The sequence below is a fragment of the Hemitrygon akajei genome, chromosome 12 (genome assembly GCF_048418815.1).
Source record: "Hemitrygon akajei chromosome 12, sHemAka1.3, whole genome shotgun sequence".
Taxonomy (NCBI): domain Eukaryota; kingdom Metazoa; phylum Chordata; class Chondrichthyes; order Myliobatiformes; family Dasyatidae; genus Hemitrygon; species Hemitrygon akajei.
The window spans coordinates 68,758,346-68,783,603 of record NC_133135.1 but is presented as its reverse complement, the minus strand read 5'-3'; the positions used below and the strand labels follow the sequence as shown (position 1 = coordinate 68,783,603).

Below are 25,258 nucleotides of genomic sequence, written 5' to 3'. Positions count from 1 at the left end.
CACACGTTTGATTTCTATTGGTCCTATTCATATTGAATTATATCAAATATCACCTTTACACTAATTAGTCCCAAGTCTGATGTACCTTTTATAGCTTCTGTTTCTATATCAATGAGTGGTTTGCCCACATAAGCAGTATCATCCACATTGTAATAAATTTTTCGAACAACACCATCATATCGGCTGGTTATTGTAACTGATGCTTTGTCACTCTGGACTTCGCAGATGCTGTCAAACTGTGATACTGTGTCTCCCACCTTTACGTACCTGCAATGATCAGAGAAAAGCAGTCACTACAAGACATTGGGACACACAGCTATATCAAATGTGTGATCACTTAGGCTTTATGGAAAATGTGTTCAAATTGGCTACAAAGACAGAATTAGATGAGGCTGGAAAATAGTCTCAAGAAAAACTACTAATATTTCTCAATCAATACCAGCAAATATTTTTCGGCAGTGCTTTATCATGATTTTCCCAAATGCAGGCCGCTGGTAAAGTACTGAGGTGTCTGTGCTGCACAAGAGTTCATTCATCAGAAATGAGAGGAGTGGCTGAAGAGACAAATGCAAGCATAAGGTAATTTACGTACCTCAGAATTAAATGAGATTTAATATTAATTATAGGTCATTAAATTTGGCATTTTAATTTTATATACATTTTAACATTAATTTTTGAATTATTTCCGAAGCTTCTTCAATATTTCAATGTATTAAGACATTAATTATTAATTATTCTCAACTTTGACAGCATGTTGGCAAGGACTTTTTCCAGTATTTTTGTGGGCAGGGCTTGTTCTAATTTGCTCTCCTAATGTTATCCAATACCTGGCTACTGCACAGATCTTTGCTAATGGTGGATCTGGATGACTTGAGTCAACAATTCAACATTGCCAGATCCAGAAAAATCTACACACAGAACATAAGTAAGCAACAACCTGACAGAAAATGAAGTTTAATAAAGGGGAGGTTTCTAATGTTTCCAAAAATTGTGTAAGAACTGGGAAGATTTAAGCAAATGACAAGATTTGTCCAATGAATCGTGAGAGAGAAAAATATAATGAAAGGCAAAAGACAAAATGAATGTAATATTTGCTGATAACACAAAATATGAATACTCCAAGGAACAAACCTTGAGCCTCAATTAGTCTTAGAACAATACAGCACGGATACAGGTCCTTTGATCTAATCAGTCCATACCAAGGTCGTCCCAATTTCCTGTATTCAGCTCACAGGCCCAAGCCAGTCTCTCAATGCACCCAAGTGATTCTTGAATTATACTTTTGTACCTGCTCAATCACTTCCTCTGGCAGCTCATCCCAGTTATTCACTGCACTGTGTGCAAAATGATGCCCTTTAACTCCCTTTTATATGTTTACCCTCTCGGTCATAAAACTATTCCCGCTAGCTCTGGACTCCCCTACCCTGTGGAAAAGACTGTTACCAATCCCATTATGTATGGCTCTCATATGAAACAATTCTTTAAGATTCATGGAATAAAGACCTAGGCTGGGCAACGTCTCCCTATATCTCAGGCCCTGTAGTCCTAGCAACATCCTTGTAAATCCTCTAATTTAACCATATAATTCCTATAACAGGGTGACCAAAACTGTACTACTGCTTTAAGTCCATAAGTGATTGAGACACACTTGCTGCTGATAAGCAGCCAGGTGAGAAAGGGGCAGAGGACATCTGATGGACACTAGGATAAAAGAAGAATGAGCTTGGGTATGGAGCAGGCATGCAGCAGTGTTGGAAATATGTTCACTTCACATTTAAGGCAACTGCCCAATCCTAGCTAATCTCCTCTTCTCCCTCTGCTAATCATACACAACATGCAGGCAGGTTGTAGCCTGTCAAATCCTTTTCCACCAAATTAACACATAAAACACACCTGGAAATGCAATCTTTTACCCACCTAATATTTAGCCTCAGTCACTGGAAAAAGATAAGGAGAGAACAAAAAAAGCACTGATAGAAAGAAGAATGAGAGAACATCAAAACAAAATGAGACAGTTGGAACAAGAGTGAAATTGCACAATAGAAGGAAAGCTCTAAAGAATAAAACAGTGTTGAATGTTGCTTTCAAAATAACTAGTTGCAGATGTATGTAAGTCAAGTCAAGTCACTTTTTATTGTCATTTCGACCATAACTGTTGGTATAGTACACAGTAAAAACGAGACAACATTTTTCACGACCATGGTGTTACATGAAACAGTACAAAAACTAGACTGAACTACGTAAAAACAACACAGAAAAAAAAACTACACTAGACTACAGACCTACCCAGGACTGCATAAAGTGCACAAAACAGTGCAGGCCTTACAATAAATAATAGACAAGACACAGTAGAGGGCAGAAAGCTGGTGTCAGTCCAGGCTCTGGGTATTGAGGAGTCTGATAGCTTGGGAGAAGAAACTGTTACATAGTCTGGTTGTGAGAGCCCGAATATTTTGGTGCCTGTTCCCAGATGGCAGGAGGGAGAAGAGTTTGCATGAGGAGTGTGTGGGGTCCTTCATAATGCTGTTTGCTTTGCGGATGCAGCGTGTAGTGTAAATGTCTGTAATGGCGGGAAGAAAGACCCCGATGATCTTCTCAGCTGACCTCACTATCCACTGCAGGATCTTGCGATCCAAGATGGTGCAATTTCTAAACCAGGCAGTGATGCAGCTGCTCAGGATGCTCTCAATACAACCCTTGTAGAATGTGATGAGGATGGGGGGGGGAGAAGATGGACTTTCCTCAGCCTTCGCAGAAAGTAGAGGCGCTGCTGGGCTTTCTTTGCTATGGAGCTGGTGTTGAGGGACCAGGTGAGATTCTCCGCCAGGTGAACGCCAAGAAATTTGGTGCTCTTCACGATCTCTACCGAGGAGCCGTCGATGTTCAGCGGGGAACGGTTGCTCCGTGCCCTCCTGAAGTCAACAACCATCTCTTTTGTTTTGTTCACATTCAGAGTCAGGTTGTTGGCTCTGCACCAGTTCGTTAGCCGCTGCACCTTCTCTCTGTAAGCTGACTCGTCGTTCTTGCTGATGAAACCCACCACGGTCATGTCATTGAGCAAGTAAAACCAGTCATGTCAAGAATTACTTGTATCCTGTCCAGGAGTCTTGAGTCAAAAATGTAGAAGTGCTTCTGCTGTCTGTACAGAGCATTCAAAATGGTCTACAACATACAGTATTTTTTTTCTTTTTACATACAGATTAATGTCGTTAAGTTACTGTAACCTACTTGGTTTGTTTGGCAATATTGCAGGTCTGAGGAATCATCTCAAGAATTCACACGTAATTTTGATTTATATTAATGTAACACTGAATTTCATGAGGTAATAGCTTTTACAATAAATAGTAAACTGAGATGTTAATTATATGTTACTATATTGAATAGTTGATCCAATATTTTCTTCAACTTGAAAACATTACAGTGTCTGCATGTGAAAAGCATCCCAATGATTTGTGAGATACATTAGTTCATTCAACCTTCAGCCATGAAAGAAGCTATCTAAAATACAGGTTTCCCTGTATTACTCGAAGGTAGAGCGTTCCTATGAAACGGTTCGTAAGCCGGAATGTCGTACAGTGAAGAAGCAATTGCCATTTATTTATATGGGAAAAATTTGTGAGCGTTCTCAGACCCAAAAATTAACCTACCAAATCATGCCAAATAACACATAAAACCTAAAATAACAGTAACATATAGTAAAAGCAGGAATGATCTGATAAATACACAGCCTAAATAATGTAGGAATACTTTTCTGCAATCATTGCAGCGAAAATCTCAAGCAATTGCTTCCCGTTCAGTTCCTGGACGTCTTCACTTTCTGGCTGCTCGCTACTGCGTTCGGCTTCAAATGTTATCCTTTCCTCTTCATCAGCTCTTTATCTCTCAGTTCTTGGTCATGGGATGCCAAAACCTCTTCAACATCATCTTCGTCAACTTCCACAAACCCTTAGCCAAACTCACTATGTCCTTACTTTGTTCACCATGATCGAAACACTTAATTATGTCTAGTTTTACACTAAGTGTAACACCTTTACGCGCTCTTTTAGGCTTTTCTGACACCTTAGAACTCATCATGCTAACGGATGCACAAAATAAATTGACATAAAGCACAGATGCTCACAGGCACGTGTTTAAGCAATGCCGGCTAGAATGCAGTTCCGGGGGAGGAACCTGGCTGCTCGGCGCGTGCTGCCTTTTTTCGTAACAGTGAAAACACCTTCCGTTAACGAAAACAGGTAACTAATGTAGGTCTTTCGTAACAACGAGTTGACGTAAAGCAAATGTTCGAAAAACGGGGGACACCGTTTGTCTTTAACACAGGGCAGCCAGCCATACATCCCATTTCTATTTGTGGGATTTTGTTATGTGCAGATACCTCATTTGTACACTGGGCTGTAACAATGTTTGAAGGAAATGATGAGGCACAATTCAAATGCAATAGTCTTTAAAACAAAAATTATTCACCAGATTACGTGGTCTATATTAAGTTGTACTCTTAGCAATTTTGTTATATAAACACAAGACAATGAAGAGGTACACTCTTGCATTGTAAAATACGTCCTAGTCAAAAATTAACCAATAAATCAATTTTATGAACAAAAGATTTGTTGACTGGGCCCATAGCAATTCTGGAACACAAAATCATCATCTGGAATCAACTTACCATTCCTTCACATTAACTTCTGTAATCCCTTCTCCAATGTCAGAAAGTTTAAACTGAACAACTTGACCATTAACAGCTGCAAAAGTAAGTAAAAAGGTAAGTCAACAGTTGACAGAAATAATCATGCTAAATTATGAGTTCAGAGAGAAACTAGTAAACATTACAGTTACCAGCAGAGGTTCTTAAATATCTTGACTGTACGCAGACTCGAATAGATGACTTGTTAAATATAGGATATTGTGGCTTCATAAAATGACCATTACTACAACATCTATAGTGGTGCACACATACCTGGCAGAGAAACAGAGACAATTAACAGATGTAACAATATAGACTTCAATGGCAGTTTTGCAATTATAGCAACCTCTAAGAAATGGGAAAGAGAAGATTGAGAAATTTGACATTTGCAATTCAAAATCTCTTCCTATGCTCTTCACAGAGAAGGGGCAAACATTCATAATTTCTGTTACTGCTGTTGCTGAACAACAGGAAACAAAAACAGCATTATTGGGAAGGACCTATTACCTTGAGTAGCAGTGGTCAGTGGTCTTGGTATCAATTATGGTTTAACCACAAGAGAAACTTCTGCCTCAAATTGGCAGAAGGCCAAACATCTTGGGCAAAGGGCAAAGAAGTCATTTTCCCACAAGGACATATTTCTATGTGTATGATGGGGGTATATTGTTTACCTCTGAGCTTCATTATCAATTACCATCACAACCTTTGACAAATGTGCTCTTAGAATGTTATTTAAAAAGTTAATGCTTTTAGGGTACAAAGCAGCTAGAAGCTCCAACCTTTTTTTTATTATGCAATATGAAACAGTAATGATGAAAACACCAGTGAAACAATTTTAATCATTCTGCATGCCCTATTACCATAGAATGCAACAAGTATAATGTAATACTAATGTATGGTTAACCGTACTTTTCCACTGTGTTGAATTTGATTTTCACTAAAGTAAACCTTACCCTTCTATACAGAGAATTTATCCAAAATAGTTTAAAGTTATGTCAATGAGTTCTTCAGATTCACTACCTTCTGGCTAAAGAAATTCCTCATCACTGTTCTAAATGGACATCCCTCTATTCTGAGGCTGTGTCCTCTGGTCATAGACTTACCCACTATATAAAGCATCCTTTCCACATCCACTCTATCAAGGCCTTTCAATATTTGATGGGTTTCAATGAGAACCCCCCCCCCCCCCATTCTTCTAAACTCCAGCACGTACAGGACAGAGCCATCAAACACTCTTCAATATAATTTCTTTGATAAGAGGCCCAAAACTGCTCACAATACTCCAAGTCCATCATGCACAAGGATTCCCAAGTTTTTTTGCATCTCTGATTTTGGAATTTTCTCCATTTAGAAAATAGTCTATGCCTTTATTCCTTCTACCAAAGTGCATGACTGTATAATTCCCAGTACTATACTCCATCTGCCACTTCTTTGCCCATTCTCCAAACTGTCCAAGTCCTTCTGCAGACTCACTGTTTCCTCAACAATACCTGCCCCTCCACCTATCTTCTACTGTCTGCAAACACGGGCATAAAGCTATCAATTCTGCCATCCAAATCGCTAACATATAAAAGGAAATGGTCTCAACACCGACCTCTACCAAACACCACTAGTCACTGGCAGCCAACCAGTAAATGCCCCCTTTATTCCCACTCTGCCTCCGGCCAGTCAGCCAATCTTCTACAGGTATCTTTCCAGTAATTCCTGCTAAGCAATGTATGAGCTCATGGTATTACAGGAAAGAGAAGTATGAGGAAATCAGAGACAGAGAGGTTCAACAACCTTAAATTCCTCAATGTTATTATTTCGGAGGACCTGTCTTGGGCCCAACACATAAGTGCAATTACAAAGAAAGCATGGCAGCACCTCTACTTCCTTAGGAATTTGCTAAGATTTGGCATGACATCTGAAAACTTTGACAAACTTCTATAGATATGTAGTGGGGAGTACATTGACTGGGTGCACTGTTGTACTGCCTCACTATCAGAGGACTTTAGGTTCAGACTCAGGGAATAATTGTCAAACACAGTTTATTTAAAATTACATACTGTTTCTTAGCAAGCTTGCATCACTCAGCTGAACCTCAGAACCCCACTCACATAGCTTGGGAAAATCTGCAAATCAAGTGAGCACCCGAGTACTGTCTGGGGCTGCTGTTAAACAATTTGTTATCACATACATATTCTGATAAGGGGACACAGCAGCTTTTTCATGCAACAAACACTTCTTTGTTCATACATTATTCTCACAGCACAACTCGTCAAGCTGCCAATAAATCAAGTTAGGTTTTAGCCCTTTTAGTTCTGCATATAATTCCTCAGCACCACATAGCCTGGTATGGAAACACCAATGCCCTTGAACAGAAAACCTCTCTAAAGATAGTGGATATGGCCCAATCCATCACAGGTAAAGTCTTCTCCCACCTTGAGCACATCTACATAAAATGTTGTTGCAGGAAAGCAGCATTCATCTTCAGGGACCCCCACCACCTAGAGCATATTCTCTTCTCGCTAGTGCCATCAGGAAGGTGGTTCAGGAGCCACACAACTCACACCACCATGTTCAAGAATAGTTAATATCCTTCAACCATCACGCAACTTCACTTGCCCCATCATTGAAATGATCCCGCAAACTATGGACTCACTTTCAAAGACTCTTCATCCCATTGCTTATTTACAATCATTATTCTTTCTTCTTGTATCTGCAGCTTGTTGTCTTTTACATACTGGTTGAATGCCCAAGTTGGTGCAAGCTTTCATTAATGCTATGGTAATTTTGCCAATATGAATTTATTGAGTATGCCCACAAAAAAATTAATCTCAGGGTTGTATATCGTGACATATATGTACTTTAGTAATAAATTTACTTTGAACTTTGAAGCAGTTTCATGTGCGGCACCTTGTCAAAGCCTTCTGAAAATCCAAGTTAACAACATCCAACTAACTCTGTCTATCCTGCCTGTTATTTCCTAAAAGATTTCCAACAGATTTGTCAATTCTGGCCTATTTTACCATGTGCCTCAAGTAGCCTGAAACTTCATCCTTAATAATGGACTCCAAAATCTACCCAACTATTGAAGTCAGGTTAATTGGCCTATAATTTCCTTTCTTCTGCCTCCCTCCCTTCTTAAACAATGGAGAGATATTTGTAATTTTTCTGTACTCTGGAACCATTCCAGAATCTAGTGGTTTTTGAAAGATCGTTACCCTGCCTCCATAATCTCTTTAGCTACCTCTTTCAGAACCATGGCATGTAGACCACCCAGACCAGGTGACTTATCTATATTCGGACCCTACGACTTCCCAAGCACCTTCTCCTTAATAATAGCAACTACACTTACTTCTGCCTCCAGTCTCAAATGTCAGTATACAGGTAGTGCCTTCTGCAGTGAAGACAAAGACATCCCCCGTTTCTTCCCCCACCCCAATTACTACCTCTCCAACATCATTTTCCAGCAGTCCAAAATCCAATCTCACCTCTCTTACCCTTTATATATCTGAAAAAATTCAGTATCTTCTTTTATATTATTGGTTAGCTTACCATCTTTTCTCTCCTTTTGCTGGTCTGCTATCAGCCCTGCTAGAGTCTCTTTCCCAATAACTTTGGCCAGCTTCTCTCTCATGCTGCCGTAATACCTTTTACTCCACTATAATACTGATACATTTTACTTTAGCTTCCCCCTCTTAAATTGCAGGGTGAATTCTATTATATTATGATCACTGTCTTCTAAGGGTTCCTTTACCTCAAGTTCCCTCATTAAATCTGGTTCATTACACAACACCCAATCCAGAATTGTCTTTCCCTTAGTGGGCTCAACTATATGCTGCTCTAAAAAGCCATCTTGTGGACACTCTATAAATTCACTCTTTTCGGATTAAGCACCAACCTGACATCCCTATGACTATCAGAACATTGCCCTCATTACATGCCTTTTCTATCTCCTGCTGTAATTTATATCTGGCATCCTGGCTACTGTATTGGGGGCCTGTATATGACTCCCATGAGGATCTTATTACCCTCCACCCACAAGGATTATACAACTTCTAATCCTATGTCACCTCTAAGAATTTGATCTTTTTTTACCAACAGAGCCACCCCACCCCTCTGCCTACCTGCCTGTCATTTCAAAACAACCTGTATCCCTCTGGTGGTTAAGCTTCCAACTATGATCTTCTTTCAGCCACTTCTCAGTGATGCCCATGTCATAACAGTCTATTTCCAACTGTGCAACAGACCTTCTAACTTATTCTATATACAGGTGTCCCCGGTTTTTCGAACATTCGCTTTACGTCAACTCGCTGTTACGAAAGACCTACATTAGTTACCTGTTTTCGCTAAAAGAAGGTGTTTTCACTGTTACGAAAAAAGGCAGCGCGTGCCGAGCAGCCAAGTTCCTCCCCCGGAACTGCATTCTAGCCGGCATTGCTTAAACACGTGCCTGTGAGCATCTGTGTTTTATGTCAATTTATTTTGTGACCCAAATCATTTGACCTTCAATGTTATTCAACAGCCCCTGATCCATTGTGCAATTATACATACCGTAGTGCAAACATTGAAACATGGTTAGTTAATGGAACAGTAAGGGCAAATGTTGCATTTATTTATTTGCAATTGGTTGAATGTTACATACTTTCCATGAGATTTAATCTAATCAATGTTGAACCTTAATTATAAAGGAAAAGCTCCACATTCAATCACTAATCATCTCCATTGGCTTGAATGGCAAGATCAGAAGTTATGCAGCTTGATAATTTTTCTTTATATATCTATTTGTACAATGTACTGTTTATCTTAATTAAAATGGCTTCTTTGTTTTGTTAAGAATAGGAATGCTTCTTTGTATGATAAGTGTTTTCTCTCACAGTGGTTTATAGATTATAGACAATAGGTGCAGAAGTAGACCATTCGGCCCTTCGAGCCTGCACCGCCATTTTGAGATCATGGCTGATCATCTACTATCAATACCCGGTTCCTGCCTTGTCCCCATATCCCTTGATTCCCCTATCCATAAGATACCTATCTAGCTCCTTCTTGAAAGCATCCAGAGAATTGGCCTCCACTACCTTCCGAGGCAGTGCATTCCAGACCCCCACAACTCTCTGGGAGAAGAAGTTTTTCCTTAACTCTGTCCTAAATGACCTACCCCTTATTCTCAAACCATGCCCTCTGGTACTGGACTCTCCCAGCATCTGGAACATATTTCCTGCCTCTATCTTGTCCAATCCCTTAATAATCTTATATGTTTCAATCAGATCCCCTCTCAATCTCCTTAATTCCAGCGTGTACAAGCCCAGTCTCTCTAACCTCTCTGCGTAAGACAGTCCAGACATCCCAGGAATTAACCTTGTGAATCTACGCTGCACTTCCTCTACAGCCAGGATGTCCTTCCTTAACCCTGGAGACCAAAACTGTACACAATTTAGCTTTAGACTTGCTGATATCGGGTTTGTATTCATTTGTTAACCAATGGGGAATGTTATTTTCTTGTGAGGCTGGGAGCCTGGTGGTTTCCACGGTCTTTTCAGGAGAGTCAGGAAGATGCCAAGGAAGGTGGACGTGCGCTGCATTGCTCGGTCAACCACCAGGTGCAAGGACGTGAAGGTCGGAAGAAAGTGACAAGGGGTCGAATGGTTCGATGGTTGAGCTCCAACGACATGCACTAAACTGACTGAACTTTGATAATTTGGTGCCTTTTACCTTATTTTCTTTTCCTTCATATATACTGAATTGCATAGTACTCTTTCAGTTTTAGTAAAATCTTTAAAGTGTATTCCATAACGTTATCTGGTGTGTTTGATATTGTGTGTGTGCGTGGCATAAACTTGATTCTCACAGCACCTGCGTGTACGGGAGGCGGGGTTGGTGAGTGGCTGGATCTCCTTTTCCCCTAGACATATACCAGCCTTTTGGGTAAGTGTTACATATTGTTTTTTTAATATTTTTATTGAATTTTAATTGTATTGGTAGTGTTTGGAATAAATATTGTAATCTAGGGAATATATTCATTTTTGCAGCATTGACTCTACCTACTAATGTTATTGGTAACATCATCCATTTGTCAAGATCCTCTTGAATTTTTTTCAATAATGGCAAATAATTTAGTTTATATAAATTCTTTATATCATTATCAACTCTTATACCTAAATACTTTATACCATTTATCAGCCATCTAAATTGAGTTATTAATCGACATTGACTATAATCTCCTTTAGTAAGGGGTAGAATTTCACTTTTATCCCAATTTATTTTGTACCCTGATATTTTCCCATATTCTTCCAATCTAGAAGATAATTTGCGCAACAAATGCAATGGGTTAGTTAGATAAAGCAGAACATCATCAGCAAATAAGTTAATCTTATATTCCTCCTGAATAACTCTGAAACCCATAATATCTGAGTCAGTTCCAATTAATTCAGCTAATGGTTCTATCACCAACACAAATAAAGCAGGTGATAATGGACAACCTTGTCTAGTTGACCTTGTTAACTGAAATGATGTTGAAATTTGGCCGTTTGTCACCACTTTAGCTTTGGGGTTAGTATTTAAGGTTTTAATCCATTTTATAAAAGATACTCTTAATCCATATTTTTCCAATACCTTAAATAAAAAATCCCATTCCAATCTATCAAATGCTTTTTCTGCAGCCAAAGCAACTGCCACACTCATTTCTTCCCTCTTTTGTGCCAAATGAATTATGCTAAGTAACCGAGTTACATTATCTGCAGATTGTCTATTTTTAATAAATCCTGTTTGGTCCATGTGTTATTAATTTTGGTAAGTATTTAGATAATCTATTAGATAAAATCTTTGCTATTATTTTATAGTCCGTGTTCAACAAAGAAATAGGTCTATATGATGTTGGCTTTAAAAGATCACTGTCTTTTTTTGGCAATACTATTAAAATAGCCATCGAAAAAGATTCTGGAAGTTTATGTGTTCTTTCCGCTTGGTGTATTAGCTCCATAAAAGGAGGAATTAATAAATCTTTAAACTTTTTGTAAAATTCAGGCAGAAAACCATCTTCTCCTAGAGATTTATTACTCTGAAGTGATCCTAGAGCTTCTTCGACCTCTTTTAATGTAAAAGGCACATCTAATCCCTTCTGTTCTTCCGAATTCAATTTTGGGAGAGTTATTTGTGATAAAAACCTTTCTATCTCAACAATATCATTTTGTGATTCTGATTGATACAGTTCAGAATTAAAAAAATTTTTAAGTTTCATTGATTTCTAAAGGTTTATAAGTAATTTTATTTACACTTATTCTAATTGCATTTATGGTTTTGGAAGCCTGGTCTGTTTTTAACTGCCAAGCAAGAATCTTGTGTGATCTTTCACCTAGTTCATAATATTTCTGTTTAGTTCTCATAATTGCTTTTTCTGTTCGGTATGTCTGAAGTGTATTATATTGTAGCTTCTTATTAACAAGTTATCTTTGTTTTTCTTCTGTCATATATCTTTAAGATTCTTTTTCTAATTTTGTAATCTCTTTTTCCAATTGATCTATTTCTACCATATATTCCTTCTTAATTTTAGAAGTATAACATTATCTGGACTCTCAAATATGCCTTCAACGCTTCCCATAATATAAATTTATCATCAACTGAATGTGAGTTTGTATCTAAAAAAAAACGTTTTTTCATAAAATCACAAAAATCTTGATGTTTTAATAATATTGAATTAAATCTCCATCTGTAAATCGATTCCTCCTTATCCATCATTATCATTGTCATTATCAAGGGGGAATGATCTGACAATATTCTTGCTTTATCTTCCATATTTTTCACTCTGTCTTGAATATTCACTGATAGTAGGAAAAAATCTATCGAATAAGTTTTATGTCTATTTGAATAAGATGAATAATCTCTTTCTCTTGGGTTAATTCTTCTCCATATATCAATCAAATTTAAATCTTTCATCAATGATAAAGTTAATTTTACTACTTTTGGTTTTGTAACAACCTTTGTTGAACTATCTAAAACTGGGTCTAGACAAAAGTTAAAGTCTCCACCTATTAATATTTTATAGTGTGCGTCTGCCAAATTCAAAAAAGCCTCTTGTATAAATTTTACATCATTTTCATTTGGTGCATAAATATTCATAAGAGTCCATAGTTCTGAAAAGATTTGACAATGTATAATTACATATCTTCCCGCAGAATCAATTAATACATTTTGTATTTTAATTGGTAAAGTTTTGTTAACCAAAATTGCAACTCCCCTCACTTTTGAATTAAATGAAGCTGCAATAACATTTCCGACCCAATCTCTCTTTAATTTCTGATGTTCTATCTCTGTTAAATGTGTTTCTTGTATAAAAGCTATATCTATTTTCATTTTCTTAATGTATGTTAAAATTCTTTTTCTTTTCATCAGTCCATTAACATTAAAACTTTAAAAATTCATTAAATTAGTCATTATTTTTAAAGGGGTTACTCCAATCTATAATAATACATAATATTTCAACTCTTGTAGTACCTTAGGGAATTATTTTAAAATTCTCCATGTTGCTATGTGTCTCCCCTCTGATCATCCAGGCAAAGAAAGAAAGATAAAAGAAAAATAGATTATCAAGAAAAAAAAAAAAAAAAACCCCCTGCTAATGTTGTGAATGAAAAAAAACACAACATTACCCCCCTCCGTTGTGCAGGTCATGGCAAACGCCATGATTACACACGTGAATCCCGTAGCGATCGATCCGAAGTTCCCCCAGCTCCCCCGTAGCATGAAAAAAGTATATGCAAGAGAAGAAAAAATAATCACTACTCTCAATTAATATTTCTCAAATTTTTACCTTTCTCCCCGTATCATATAATTAAAAGTATATTTAAATATTCTTCTGTCCTTAATGTCCATCAACTCACTTCAATGTCCCCGTCTTCATCTTTAATCTGTTTCACTTTTAAATCTTTACTGTGCAAATATTTGGGAGTTCTTGTGCAAACTTCTCTGCATCCCGATGATCAGTAAAAAATCTTCTATTTCCGTCATCCAAAAAAATTATCAGTGTTGCCAGGTGACGCAATATAAATTTATAACCCTTTTCCCATAAAACTTTTTTCGCTGGATTAGATTCCTTCTTTCTCTTCAAAAGGTCAAAACTTATATCAGGATAGAAAAGAACTGCTTTCCCTTCTATCATCAATGGCTCATTTCTCTTTCTGGCACATTGGGCAGCTATCTTCAGGATCTTTTCTTTATCTTGATATCTTAAGCATTTTATCAAGATTGGTCATGGGTTTTGATCAGGTTGAGGTTTTGGTCTTAAGGCTCTGTGGGCCCTTTCGATTTCAATCAACTGGATTCCCTCTCCAATTTCCAAATTTTCCGGGATCCATTTTTGAAAAAAATTTATTGGATCCTCTCCCTCTATCCCTTCTTTAAGACCAACAATTTTAATATTATTTCATCTACTAAAATTTTCAAGCATGTCTATTTTTCCCAACAGTCATTTTCTTTCTGATGTCCAGACAAGAATATTATCTTCCATTTTATTCACTCTATGAATAGAGTCTCCCGTTATTTCTTCCAACTTTTTAACTTTCTTGTCCATTTTCTCCTGTTTTTTCACCATTTTATCAAACATAGTCTTCATATTTTTAATATCTTTTTATTATTTTTAAGGTTTTTAATTCTTTTAACTCATGTATTATTTGCACCAAAGCTTTTCTTATGTCTCCAGAAGATCTTCCACCTCCAACCTCTTCCTGTTGTTCTTCTTTTGCCTCCTCATCTTCATCTGTATGTTTCAGAGAATCCGAATCCACCTCGGATTCATTTTCACTTCCACTTCCAATCGTAGCTGGAATTTGTAGTTCAAATTGCTCGTGTTTGCGCATGCCCCTTCCTTCGTGCACGTGCAGTTCCTGTTGTTCCTTCTTGGAGACTGTTGATGTTGCCGCTGATTCCTGTTCTGTATCGCCGGAGGTAAGATGCACTTGAGTCCGAGGCTCCTTCATGGTGGCCGGCCCAGCTTGTACTGTCTTCAAAGTAGTAGTTTTCTTCTGCATCTGTTTAGGAGGCATATCTAAGGAAAATCCTGAGTAGTTTAGACGTAGTTTTTAGAAAATATTTACTAACTTTTCTTCACTTAAACATTAATTTATTAGTTTTTTTATGGGAGAGCTGGATTTCCACGTCTCGATCCTACGTCATCACATGACTTCCCCCGTGTTACATATTGTTTTGATCATTTATTACAATTCCATTCTTTCTAACAGTCATCCTCATATTTCATTTGTTTTTCACTTTATAAATTCATAATATATCAGCACGGGGGCTGGAGGAATATAGTAATTTTGCATCTGCACTATATAAAAGAACGCAATTGTCCAAATGTTGAAAATGCAATACTTACCAGGAAAATCTTAAAAACTGTATGGATTAACTTAAATTAACTGAAAGAAATGTAGTTAGTAAGGCAAAGTTGAGACCATCATTTGCACAGTATGAAGGGTTATAATGGAATTAAAGTACTAACAATTTTGCAAAATGTTAACTACCACTGATTTGATAAAAATGAGTTCTTTCCGGTTAGAGACATCGGCTGATTCAGTATGTTGTGTATCACTTACGTCAGAACGCAGTTCCTGGATTTCAGTTTGGCATTCAACGCCATTATCCAAAGACTTTGGTGAACAAATTTCTACTATTTACTCTGGATACAGAACTGTCCAACTGGGTATTGAACTTCCCAACTAACAGAACTCATATAGCCAGGATCCTCCCCATTATCCTCTACACAGCCGACACCCACCCCCCACCCCCAAGACTGCGTGCTGAGCCCATTGCTGTACACTCTGCTCACACGACTGCACGGCCAAACACCCGAACAATCACATCGTAAGGTTAGCCAATGACTCAACAGTGGTGGTATTCATCACCACAACAATGAGATGACTTAGAGAGCAGGTGGAAGAGCTCAAGGCCTGGTGCCATTTGGCAGTATTGATGTGTCCAGCTGACAATAAACTGAACTTGAACTTTTCATCAATGTCAACAAGACATAGGAAATGGTTATTGATTTCAGAAGAACTCACACCACTCATTATCTCATGTTCTCAGTATTTATTGCTTTATTATTATTTTCTTTTCTCTCTTTCTTTTTGTATTTTGCACATTGGTAGCTGTCTGTCCTGTTGGGTGCGGTCTTTTTTTAATTTATTAAATTTTTTGAAAATTACAAAGAATAAATGTAATGATAAAATAGTAAGAAAGAGAAAAAATAATATTAACCCTCTCCCCCTTAACCCTTGTCTAAAGAAAGAAAAAAAAAGAAAGAAGAGAAAGATTGCCTGGATATCGGAGGATCCCCACATGCTCCATGGAGTTCAAAATAATTTTAATATTTATTTTTACTTTCCCTAATTACTTTATAATTTTATCTTCAAAGGACCTATGTATTTAATCCTATCTTTTGTAGGTATGGAAGCCAAATTTTCAAAAATATATCATATTCATTTCTTAGATTGTATGTAATTTTTTCAAGTGGAATACAACTATATATTTCATTATTCCAACGATCCATAGTTAAATATAAATCAGATTTCCAAGTAACTGCGATAACTTTTTTGGCTACTGCCAAAGCAATTTTTATAAATTTTTTCTGATACTTATTCAATTTAAGTTTCGGTATTGTCCCTTCAATGTCTCCTAATAAAAATAATATTGGACTATGTGGGAGTTGTACTCCAGTAGTTTGTTCCAATAAAAGTCTTAGATTTATCCAGAATGATTGAATTTTAAAACAAGACCAAGTAGAATGTAAAAAAGTACCAATTTCTTGATTACATCGAAAACATTGGTCAGACATATTTGAATTCAATCTATTTATTTTCTGTGGTGTTATATATAATTGATGTAAAAAATTATATTGTACTAATCTAAGTCGAACATTTATTGTATTTATCATACTATCAGAACATAATCTTGACCAGCTTTTTCCATCAATTTTAATATTCAAATCAGATTCCCATTTTTGTCTTGATTTATGAATTCCTGATTTAATTGTCTGTTTTTGAATCAAATTGTACATACAGGATGTAAATTTTTAAATTTTTCCTTTTTGAATTAATATTTCTATTTCACTAGGTTTTGGCATCAACATTGTTTGACCCAGCTTTTCTCATAAATAAGCCTTTAATTGAAAATAGCAGAAAAGAGTGTTGTTTGATATTTTATATTTATTTTTTAATTGATCAAACGACATCAATATACCTCCTTCAAAACAATCACGTATATATTTAATCCCCTTTTGGAACCAATTATGTAAAAGTTTACTATCCATTGTAAAAGGAATAAGCCTATTTTGAATTAAAGTTCTTTTTGCTAATAAAGGTTTCTTTATCTCATCGTCCATATTTACCTTATTCCATAAATCAATCAAGTGTCTTAATATAGGAGATTCTTTTTTTCCCATATCCATTTGGATTCCCATTTATATATAAAATCTTCTGGTATGTTTTCTCCTATCTTATCTAATTCTATTCTAATCCATGCCGGTTTTTCTTCATCAAAAAAAGACGCAATAAATCTAAGTTGATTTGCTTTATAATAATTCTTAAAATTTCGAAGTTGTAACCCTCCTAAATCAAATTTACATGTCAATTTTTCCAATGATATTCTTGACATCTTTCCTTTCCAAAGAAATTTCCTTACATATTTATTCAGTTCTTGAAAAAACTTCTGAGGCAATTGTATTGGTAAAGTTTGGAATAAATATTGCAATCTAGGAAATATATTCATTTTTACAGCATTAACTCTACCTATTAATGTTATTGGTAACATCATCCACTTATCAAGATCCTCTTATTTTTTTTAAATAATGGCAAATAATTTTGTTTATATAAATTTTTTACATCACTATCAACTCTAATACCGAAATATTTTATCCCATTTATTGACCATCGAAATTGAGTTACTAATCGACATTGATTATAATTTCCTTTGGTAAGGGAATTTCACTTTTATCCCAATTTACTTTATAACCTGATACTTTCCCATATTCTTCCAATCTAAAAGATAGTCTTTGCAAAGATTGCAATGGGTTTGTTAAATAAATCAAAACATCATCAGCAAATAAATTAATCTTATATTCTTCTTGATTAACTCTAAAGCCACCAATGTCTGAATCTGTTCTAATTAATTCAGCTAATGGTTCTATTGCCAATACAAATAAAGCAGGTGATAATGGGCAGCCTTAGCTAGTTGACCTCGTTAAGCAAAATGGTGTTGAAATCTGACCATTTGTAACTACTTTAGCTTGAGGATTAGTATTTAAGGTTTTAATCCATTGTATAAAAGATTTTCCTAACTCATATTTTTCCAATACCTTAAATAAAAAATCCCATTCCAATCTGTCAAATGCTTTTTCTGCATCCAAAGCAACTGCCACACTCATTTCCTCTCTTTTTTGTGCCAAATGAATTATACTAAGTAACCGGGTTATATTATCCATTGATTGTCTGTTTTTAATAAAACCTGTTTGATCCATATGTATTAATTTTGATAAATATTTAGATATTCTATTAGATAAAATTTTTGCTATTATTTTATAATCTGTATTCAACAAAGAAATAGGCCTATATGATGTTGGTTTTAAAGGATCTCTATCTTTTTTTGGCAATACAGTTATGATCACTGTTAAAAAAGATTGTGGGAGTTTATGCATTCTTTCCACTTGATATATTAATTCCATAAAAGGAGGAATTAATAAATCTTTAAATTTTTTAATAAAATTCAGGAGGAAAACCATCTTCTCCTAGGGATTTATTACTCTGAAGTGATCCTAAAGCTTCTTCAACCTCTTTTAATGTAAAGGGCATATCTAATCCTTTGTTCTTCCAAATTTAATTTTGGAAGGGTTATTTGTGATAAAAATTTATCTATCTCAGCAATCTTATTTTGTGATACTGATTGATATAGTTCAGTATAAAATTTTTTTAAAGTTTCATTAATTTCTAAAGGTTTATAAGTAACCTTATTTGCACTTGTTCTAATTGCATTTATTGTTTTAGTAGCCTGTTCTGTTTTCAGCTGCCAAGCAAGAATCTTATGTGATCTTTCACCTAATTCATAATATTTCTGTTTAGTTCTCATAATTACTTTTTCTGTACGATATGTCTGGAGTGTATTATATTGTAATTTTTTTATTAACAAGTTGTCTTCGTTTTTCTTCTGTCATATATCTTTGAGATTCTTTTTCTAACTTTGATATCTTTTTCCAATTGATCTATTTCTGCCATGTATTCCTTCTTAATTTTAGATGTATAACTTATAATCTGACCCCTTAAATATGCTTTCATCGCTTCCCATAATACAATTTTATCCTCAACTGAATGTAAATTTGTATCCAAAAAAAATTGAATCTGTTTTTTCATAAAATCACAAAAATCTTGATGTTTTAATAAAATTGAATTAAATCTCCATCTATAGATCAATTCCTCCTTATCCATCATTATCATGGGGGAATGATCTGACAGTATTCTTGCTTTATATTCCACACTTTTCACTCTATCCTGAATATTTTTTGATAATAAAAAAAAAATCAATCCTTGAGTAAGTTTTATGTCTATTTGAATAAAATGAATAGTCTCTTTCTCTCGGATTAATTTTTCTCCATATATCAATTAGGTTTAAATCTTTCATTAATGATAAAGTTAGTTTTATTACTTTTGATTTTGTAGCAACTTTAGTTGACCTATCCAAAACTGGATCTAAACAAAAATTAAAGTCTCCACCTATTAATATTTTATCATGTGCATCAGCCAAGTTCAAAAAAACTTCTTGTATGAATTTTGCATCATTTTCATTTGGTGCATAAATGTTCATAAGAGTCCATAATTCTGAAAAAAATTGACAATGTATAATCACATATCTCCCCACAGAATCAATTACTACATTTTGTATTTTAACTGGTAAAATTTTATTAACCAAAATTGCAACTCCTCTTGATTTTGAATTAAATGAAGCTGCAATGACATTTCCAACCCAATCTCTCTTTAATTTCTTATGTTCTGTTTCTGTTAAATGTGTTTCTTGTAGAAAAGCTATATCTCCTTTCATTTTCTTAATATATGTTAAAACTTTTTCTTTTCACAGGTCCATTAAGTCCATTAACATTAAAACTTTAAAAATTAAGTAAATTAATCATTCATAATACCTTGGGAACTCTTTAAAATTCTCCATGTTGCTATGAGTCTCTCCCCAACCATCCAGGCAAAAAAGAAGAAAAAAAGAAGAAAGGTAACTAATATATAAGAAAAAAAAACAAAATACCCCCCCACTAATGTTGCGAATAAAAAGAAACACAACATTACCCCCCCCCCCATTTTACGGGTCATGGCAATCGCCATGATTATACACGTGAAACTTGCAGCCATCGATCAGGAGCTCCTCCAGCTCCCCCGCAAAGAAGAAAGAAAATATACTAGTGAAGAAAAAAAAAAGAAAATAGTTAATGTCTCTACTCCCAATTAATACTCCTCAACTATTTTTTTTTCTTATTCCTTATAAATGTCCGTCAAGTCCAACCTTGTTTCAGTCTTCATCATTAGTCCATTTCATTTCTATAATTCTTTACTTCTCTTCGTGGACATCAGGTAATTCTTGTACAAATTTCTCCGCTTTCCGGTAGTCAACGAAAAATCTTCTTTCTTCGTTATCCAGGAAAATTATCAATTTTGCTGGGTAGCTCAATAAAAATTTATAGCCCTTTTCCCATAAAGATTTTTTCACTGGATTAAATTCCTTCCGCCTCTTCAGAAGATCGTAACTTATGTCTGGATAAAAAAAAACTCTTTTCCCTTCTATCATCAATGGCCCATTTCTCTTTTTAGCACCTTGAGTAGCTGCCTTCAAGATCATTTCTTTATCTTGATACCTTAAGCATTTTATCAAAATTGATCTTGGATTTTGATCTTGTTGAGGTTTTGGTCTTAAAGCTCTGTGTGCTCTCTCAATTTCAATTACTTGACTTCCTTCTTTCATTTCCAAAATTTTCGGAATCCATTCTTGGAAGAATTTTATTGGATTTTCTCCCTCTGTACCTTCTATAAGACCAACAATTTTAATATTATTTCGTCTACTAGAGTTTTCAAGCGCATCTATTTTTTCCAACATCCGTTTTCTTTCTATTGTCCAAGCAAGATTATTGTCTTCTATCTTATCTATTCTTTCAGTGTTTTCTTCCATTTTTACTTCCATCTCTTTAACTTTATTATCCATCTTCTTTTGTTTTTCCACCACATTATCGACTGTAATCTGCATCCTTCTTATATCTGTTCTTATAGCTTTTAATTCATTCATCATATTTATCAGGATATCTCTTATGTGTCCTTTAATCTCCTTTTCCTCTTCTTCTTCATCTGTGTTTCCCAAAGAATCTGATTCCACTTCCGATTCACTTCCAATTTCACTTCCAGCCGTAGTTGGGATTTGTAGTTTTGTTAATATCTGTTCATGCATACTTGTTTCTTCGCGCATGCGTTCTTGCCGTTTCTTCTTAGAGACCGCCGACATTGCCGCAACTTCCTGTCCTGCATCATCAGAAGTGTCATTCACTTCGCCGGGAGGAGATCCAACTTGAGTACGAGGCTTCGCCGAGACGGTTAGGCTTTTTTTCCCGCCGATTTGCGCAGTCTTTGAAGTAGTAGCTTTCTTCTGTTTTGGTTTAGGAGCCATATCTAAAAATAATCCTGAGTTGCTTATAAATAGTTTCTAGTAGGTATTTGTTAACTCTTCTTCATTTAAACCCTATTTCATTACTTTTTACGAGGGAGCTGGATTCCCAACGTCTCGATCCTACGTCATCACGTGACGCCCCCTTGGGTGCGGTCTTTCATTCATTCTACTGTGTTTCTTGTATTTAAAGTGATTGCCGACAAGAAAATGAATCTCAAGGTTGTATATGGTGACATACAAGTACTTCGATAATAAACATACTTTGAACATTAAGCACATCTACATGGAGTGCTATCGCAGGAAAGCATAATCAATTATCCTTATAATTCAGGTCATGGTGTCTTCTCACTGCTGCCATCAGAAAGATGGTACAGGAGCCTCAAGACCCACACCACTAGGTTCAGGAACAGTTATTACCCCTCAACCATCAGGCTCTTGAATCAGAGAGGATAACTTCACTCAACTGCACTCTCCCCATCACTGAACTGTTCCCACAACCTACAGGCCCACTTTCAAGGACTCTTCATCTCATGGTTTCGATATTCATTACTCATTTATTATCTATTTTTGCGTTTTGTATTTATACACTTTGTTGTCTTTTGAACATTAGTGTTTTTCCATCTTGTTGGTTGCAGTCTTTCATTGATTCTGTTGTGTTTATTTGCATTTACTGTGAATGCACGAAAGAAAAGGAACCTCAGGGTTGCATATGGTAACACACGTGTACGTACTTCAATAACAAATTCACCTTGAACTTTTACATTGGCAGCACAGCAGTGGAAACTGCAAGCAGTTTCAAACTCCTGGTAGTGCACATCTCGCTTAACCTCTCCTGGTCCCAAAACACACCCTATATAATCAGGAAAGCTCACCAAAACCTCCATTTTCTGAGGAGGCTTAAGAGAGCTGGACTATGCACACCTATACTCACATCCTTCTAGTGATGCATAGCAATGCATCCTGACAAGCTGCATCACTTTACGGTAAGGAAACTGCACTGCAACGGACAGGAAGTTTCTACAAAGGTTAGTCAAAACTGCCCAAAGCATCACCGGCACCAGACTACCCACCATCAAGGACATGTATGCAGAAAGGTACCAGCAACATCAGGAAGAATCCTACCCACCCTGCTCATGTACTGTTTGTCCCACTCACACCAGGGAGGAGGCTTTGAAACATCCACACCTGGACCACCGGGCTCAAAAACAGTTACTTTCCCCAAACAGTAAGGATGAGGTTCAGCACCTGGCTACGTGGTGTGCCAACAACAATCCGGCCCTTAACACCCAGAAGACCAAGGAGATCATTGTGGACTTCAGGCATGCTAGGAGCCACACTCACGTCCCCATTTACATTAACGAAGCTGTAGTGGAGCGTGTATCAAGCTTCAAATTCCTCAGTGTCCACATTTCTGAGGATCTCACCTGGTCCCTGAACTCCTCTATCCTGATCATGAAGAGCATCAAGAAAGCTCACCTCTGTCCCAGGATATTGATGGACTTTTACCATTGAGAACATACTCACCAACTGCATCTCAGTGTGGTGTGGCAATTGTCCCGTATCGGACCTCAAGCACTCCAGCGTATGATGAAAACTGCCCAGCGGATTATCAGCACCCAATTGCCCACCATTGAGAACATCTACTATAAATGCTGCCTGGGCAGGGTGAAAAGCATTATCAAGGATGCATCTCACCCTAACCATAGACTTTTTATTCTCCTCCCATCTGGCAGGTGCTACAGGAGCCTCCACTCCCACACCAGCAGTCACAGGAACAGCTTCTTCCCTGAGGCTGTGACCCTGCTGAACCTCACATCACAGCGCTAAGCAGTATTGCACCCATGTTGTACTCGCTCAGTACTGTTACATTTGTGTGCTGTGGCACTTACTTTTTATTGGCAGTTATTTTGTAAATAACACTATTCTTTGCATTTCTGGTTAGATGCTAACTGCATTTCATTGGCTTTGTATCTGTACTTGGCACAATGACAATAAAGTTGAATCTAATCTAACCCACCCCTCTACACCACCAATCATCACTACTTTATCATTTTCCCTCCATCACCTAATGTACAGTCACTCCTGTGCCTGGCGCCACTATCTGGGCATACAACCAAAGTTAATAAGCTATCATATTTTTGTGATTATTGTGTTCTTTATGCTGCATCGATCCACAGTAACAATTATTTTCGTTCTCCTTTGCACTTGTGCATTGGAAATGGCAGCGTTAATCTCGAATCGGATCTCATTCTTACTTTATGTACAAACGGAGCCAACTATTGTGCAGCGACAGTGCCAGTTTCAGACCCGCCATACCACCACCGAGGCCGCCACAAACACTGGAGGAAGCCACAGAAAAATGAACCAGGTAAAACGTGGAGTTTGCCTACTGAGACAACTAGTACAACTTCGTCCTACAACAGCCGCCTGAGGGCAAGCTCGATGACAAGCGTGGCATCGACTCACGGGCATCCCTTCTCCACTCAACGTGACTTCCACACTTGATGAACACTAACTTCTCACCAACCACGCAAAATACCTGTCGCAGCGGCGTCCGTCTGCTGGAAAGCTTCAATCCCTCACCTCGCAGTATAGCCATAACAGCCCGCACGGTCGCCATTTTACCCGGAACTGATGTCAACACGTAGCCCTGGAAGGGTACGGCGCCACTCGTTTGAGGTCAATCGCTGGGGTGGGATGTCTCTGTGCAGGATCTCGTCCTGACCCTGACTGAAAACTCTCAGTACTTTTAGCGGTCACGAGTTGGGTATTTCTCAGGGTCAGGGAGAATATTCCAAAATTTCGGAGAGGATTTCACCGCGCTAGTTGAAACCTTTCCGCTGCGCAGCTGGTAATTTTTCTGTGACAAAGCTCAGGCCAGAACGTCTCTTCCAAGAGCCAAAAGAGACTGCAGGCGCTGGACTCAGGAATTATCACAAAAAGTGCTGGAGGAACTCAGCGGGTTAGGCAGCATTTGTGCAGGGAGAAGGTGCGGTGAACTACATACACCCGTCTGGACACGCCCCCGCTGACTGCTCCTGTGGCTCCTCCCACGGACCCCGGTAGAAAGGCGATTGGAGACACCGCCCAGGCCTCCGTCTCCAGGATGGTGGTCAATTGCTGATTGTTCTTTCTTCCAGCCAATAAAAGCCTATATCTCACCTCACGTCTCCAAGAGTTATTGATGGTGCATCAGATGGACAGTCGATATTTCAGGTCATAACACAACCTGGACTACAGCCGATTGTCCATTACCCTTAACAGATATAGTCTGTCCCGCTGAGTTCCTCCACAGCTTTTTGCGTTGTTTCTATATCATGGAATAGCCTGTGCGATGAAGTCAACTGAGTGTGATGGAACCGGCATCTGAGAATGTTTGCATGGGAGAGAGTGCTGATTCTGGTTCCCTAAATCTTGCAGTCCATTTGAAAGATAAAGTGGAGACAAGCTGTAGGAATATTGTATGGAGTTCTGGTCATCCAGCCATAGAAAGGAAAGCGTACAGAAAAGATTTATGGGGATATTACCGGAACTGAAGTGCTTGACGAAAAGGAGAGGCTGGAATGTTTCTCCTTGGCAGATGGGAGGTTGAGGGGTTACCTTACAGAAGTATATACAATCATAAAGGGAATAGATAGCACATGTATGATCATAGTCTTTTTCCCAGGGTGGAGTTTAAAACAAGAGGATGTATGCTTAGCTGAGAATGGAAAGATTTAAAGGGAAATTTTCTCACAGAGGGTGGTGATTATGTGGAATGAGCTGCCAGAGGAAGCTGTAGAGGTGGATACCTCCAAGGTGTAGGGCTTAACATCCAAGAATACACATTCTATTGAAAGGACAGGCAGATAGACAGAGGTGGTGGGGTGGCTCTGTTGGTAAAAAAAATCAAACCTTTAG

At 37.2% G+C, this 25,258-nt stretch overlaps 1 protein-coding gene across 2 annotated transcripts in view; it reads right to left on the bottom strand.

Moving 5' to 3' along the window:
- dbt (dihydrolipoamide branched chain transacylase E2) overlaps nt 1-24,388 on the bottom strand; it is a 53,461-nt gene extending 29,073 nt beyond the window's left edge. The window contains exons 1-4 of one of the 2 annotated variants that reach the window (XM_073063396.1): nt 23,898-24,388; nt 4,834-4,954; nt 4,664-4,739; nt 86-267 (exon numbers count right to left, since the gene is read on the bottom strand). In XM_073063396.1, coding sequence (XP_072919497.1) covers nt 86-267; nt 4,664-4,739; nt 4,834-4,954; nt 23,898-23,978 — 460 coding nt within the window. In that variant the 5' untranslated portion in view covers nt 23,979-24,388. The remainder of the gene's footprint in view (nt 1-85; nt 268-4,663; nt 4,740-4,833; nt 4,955-23,897) is intronic. The other variant, XM_073063397.1, reaches the window with a different exon arrangement.
- Between the last annotated feature and the right edge of the window lie 870 nt (nt 24,389-25,258).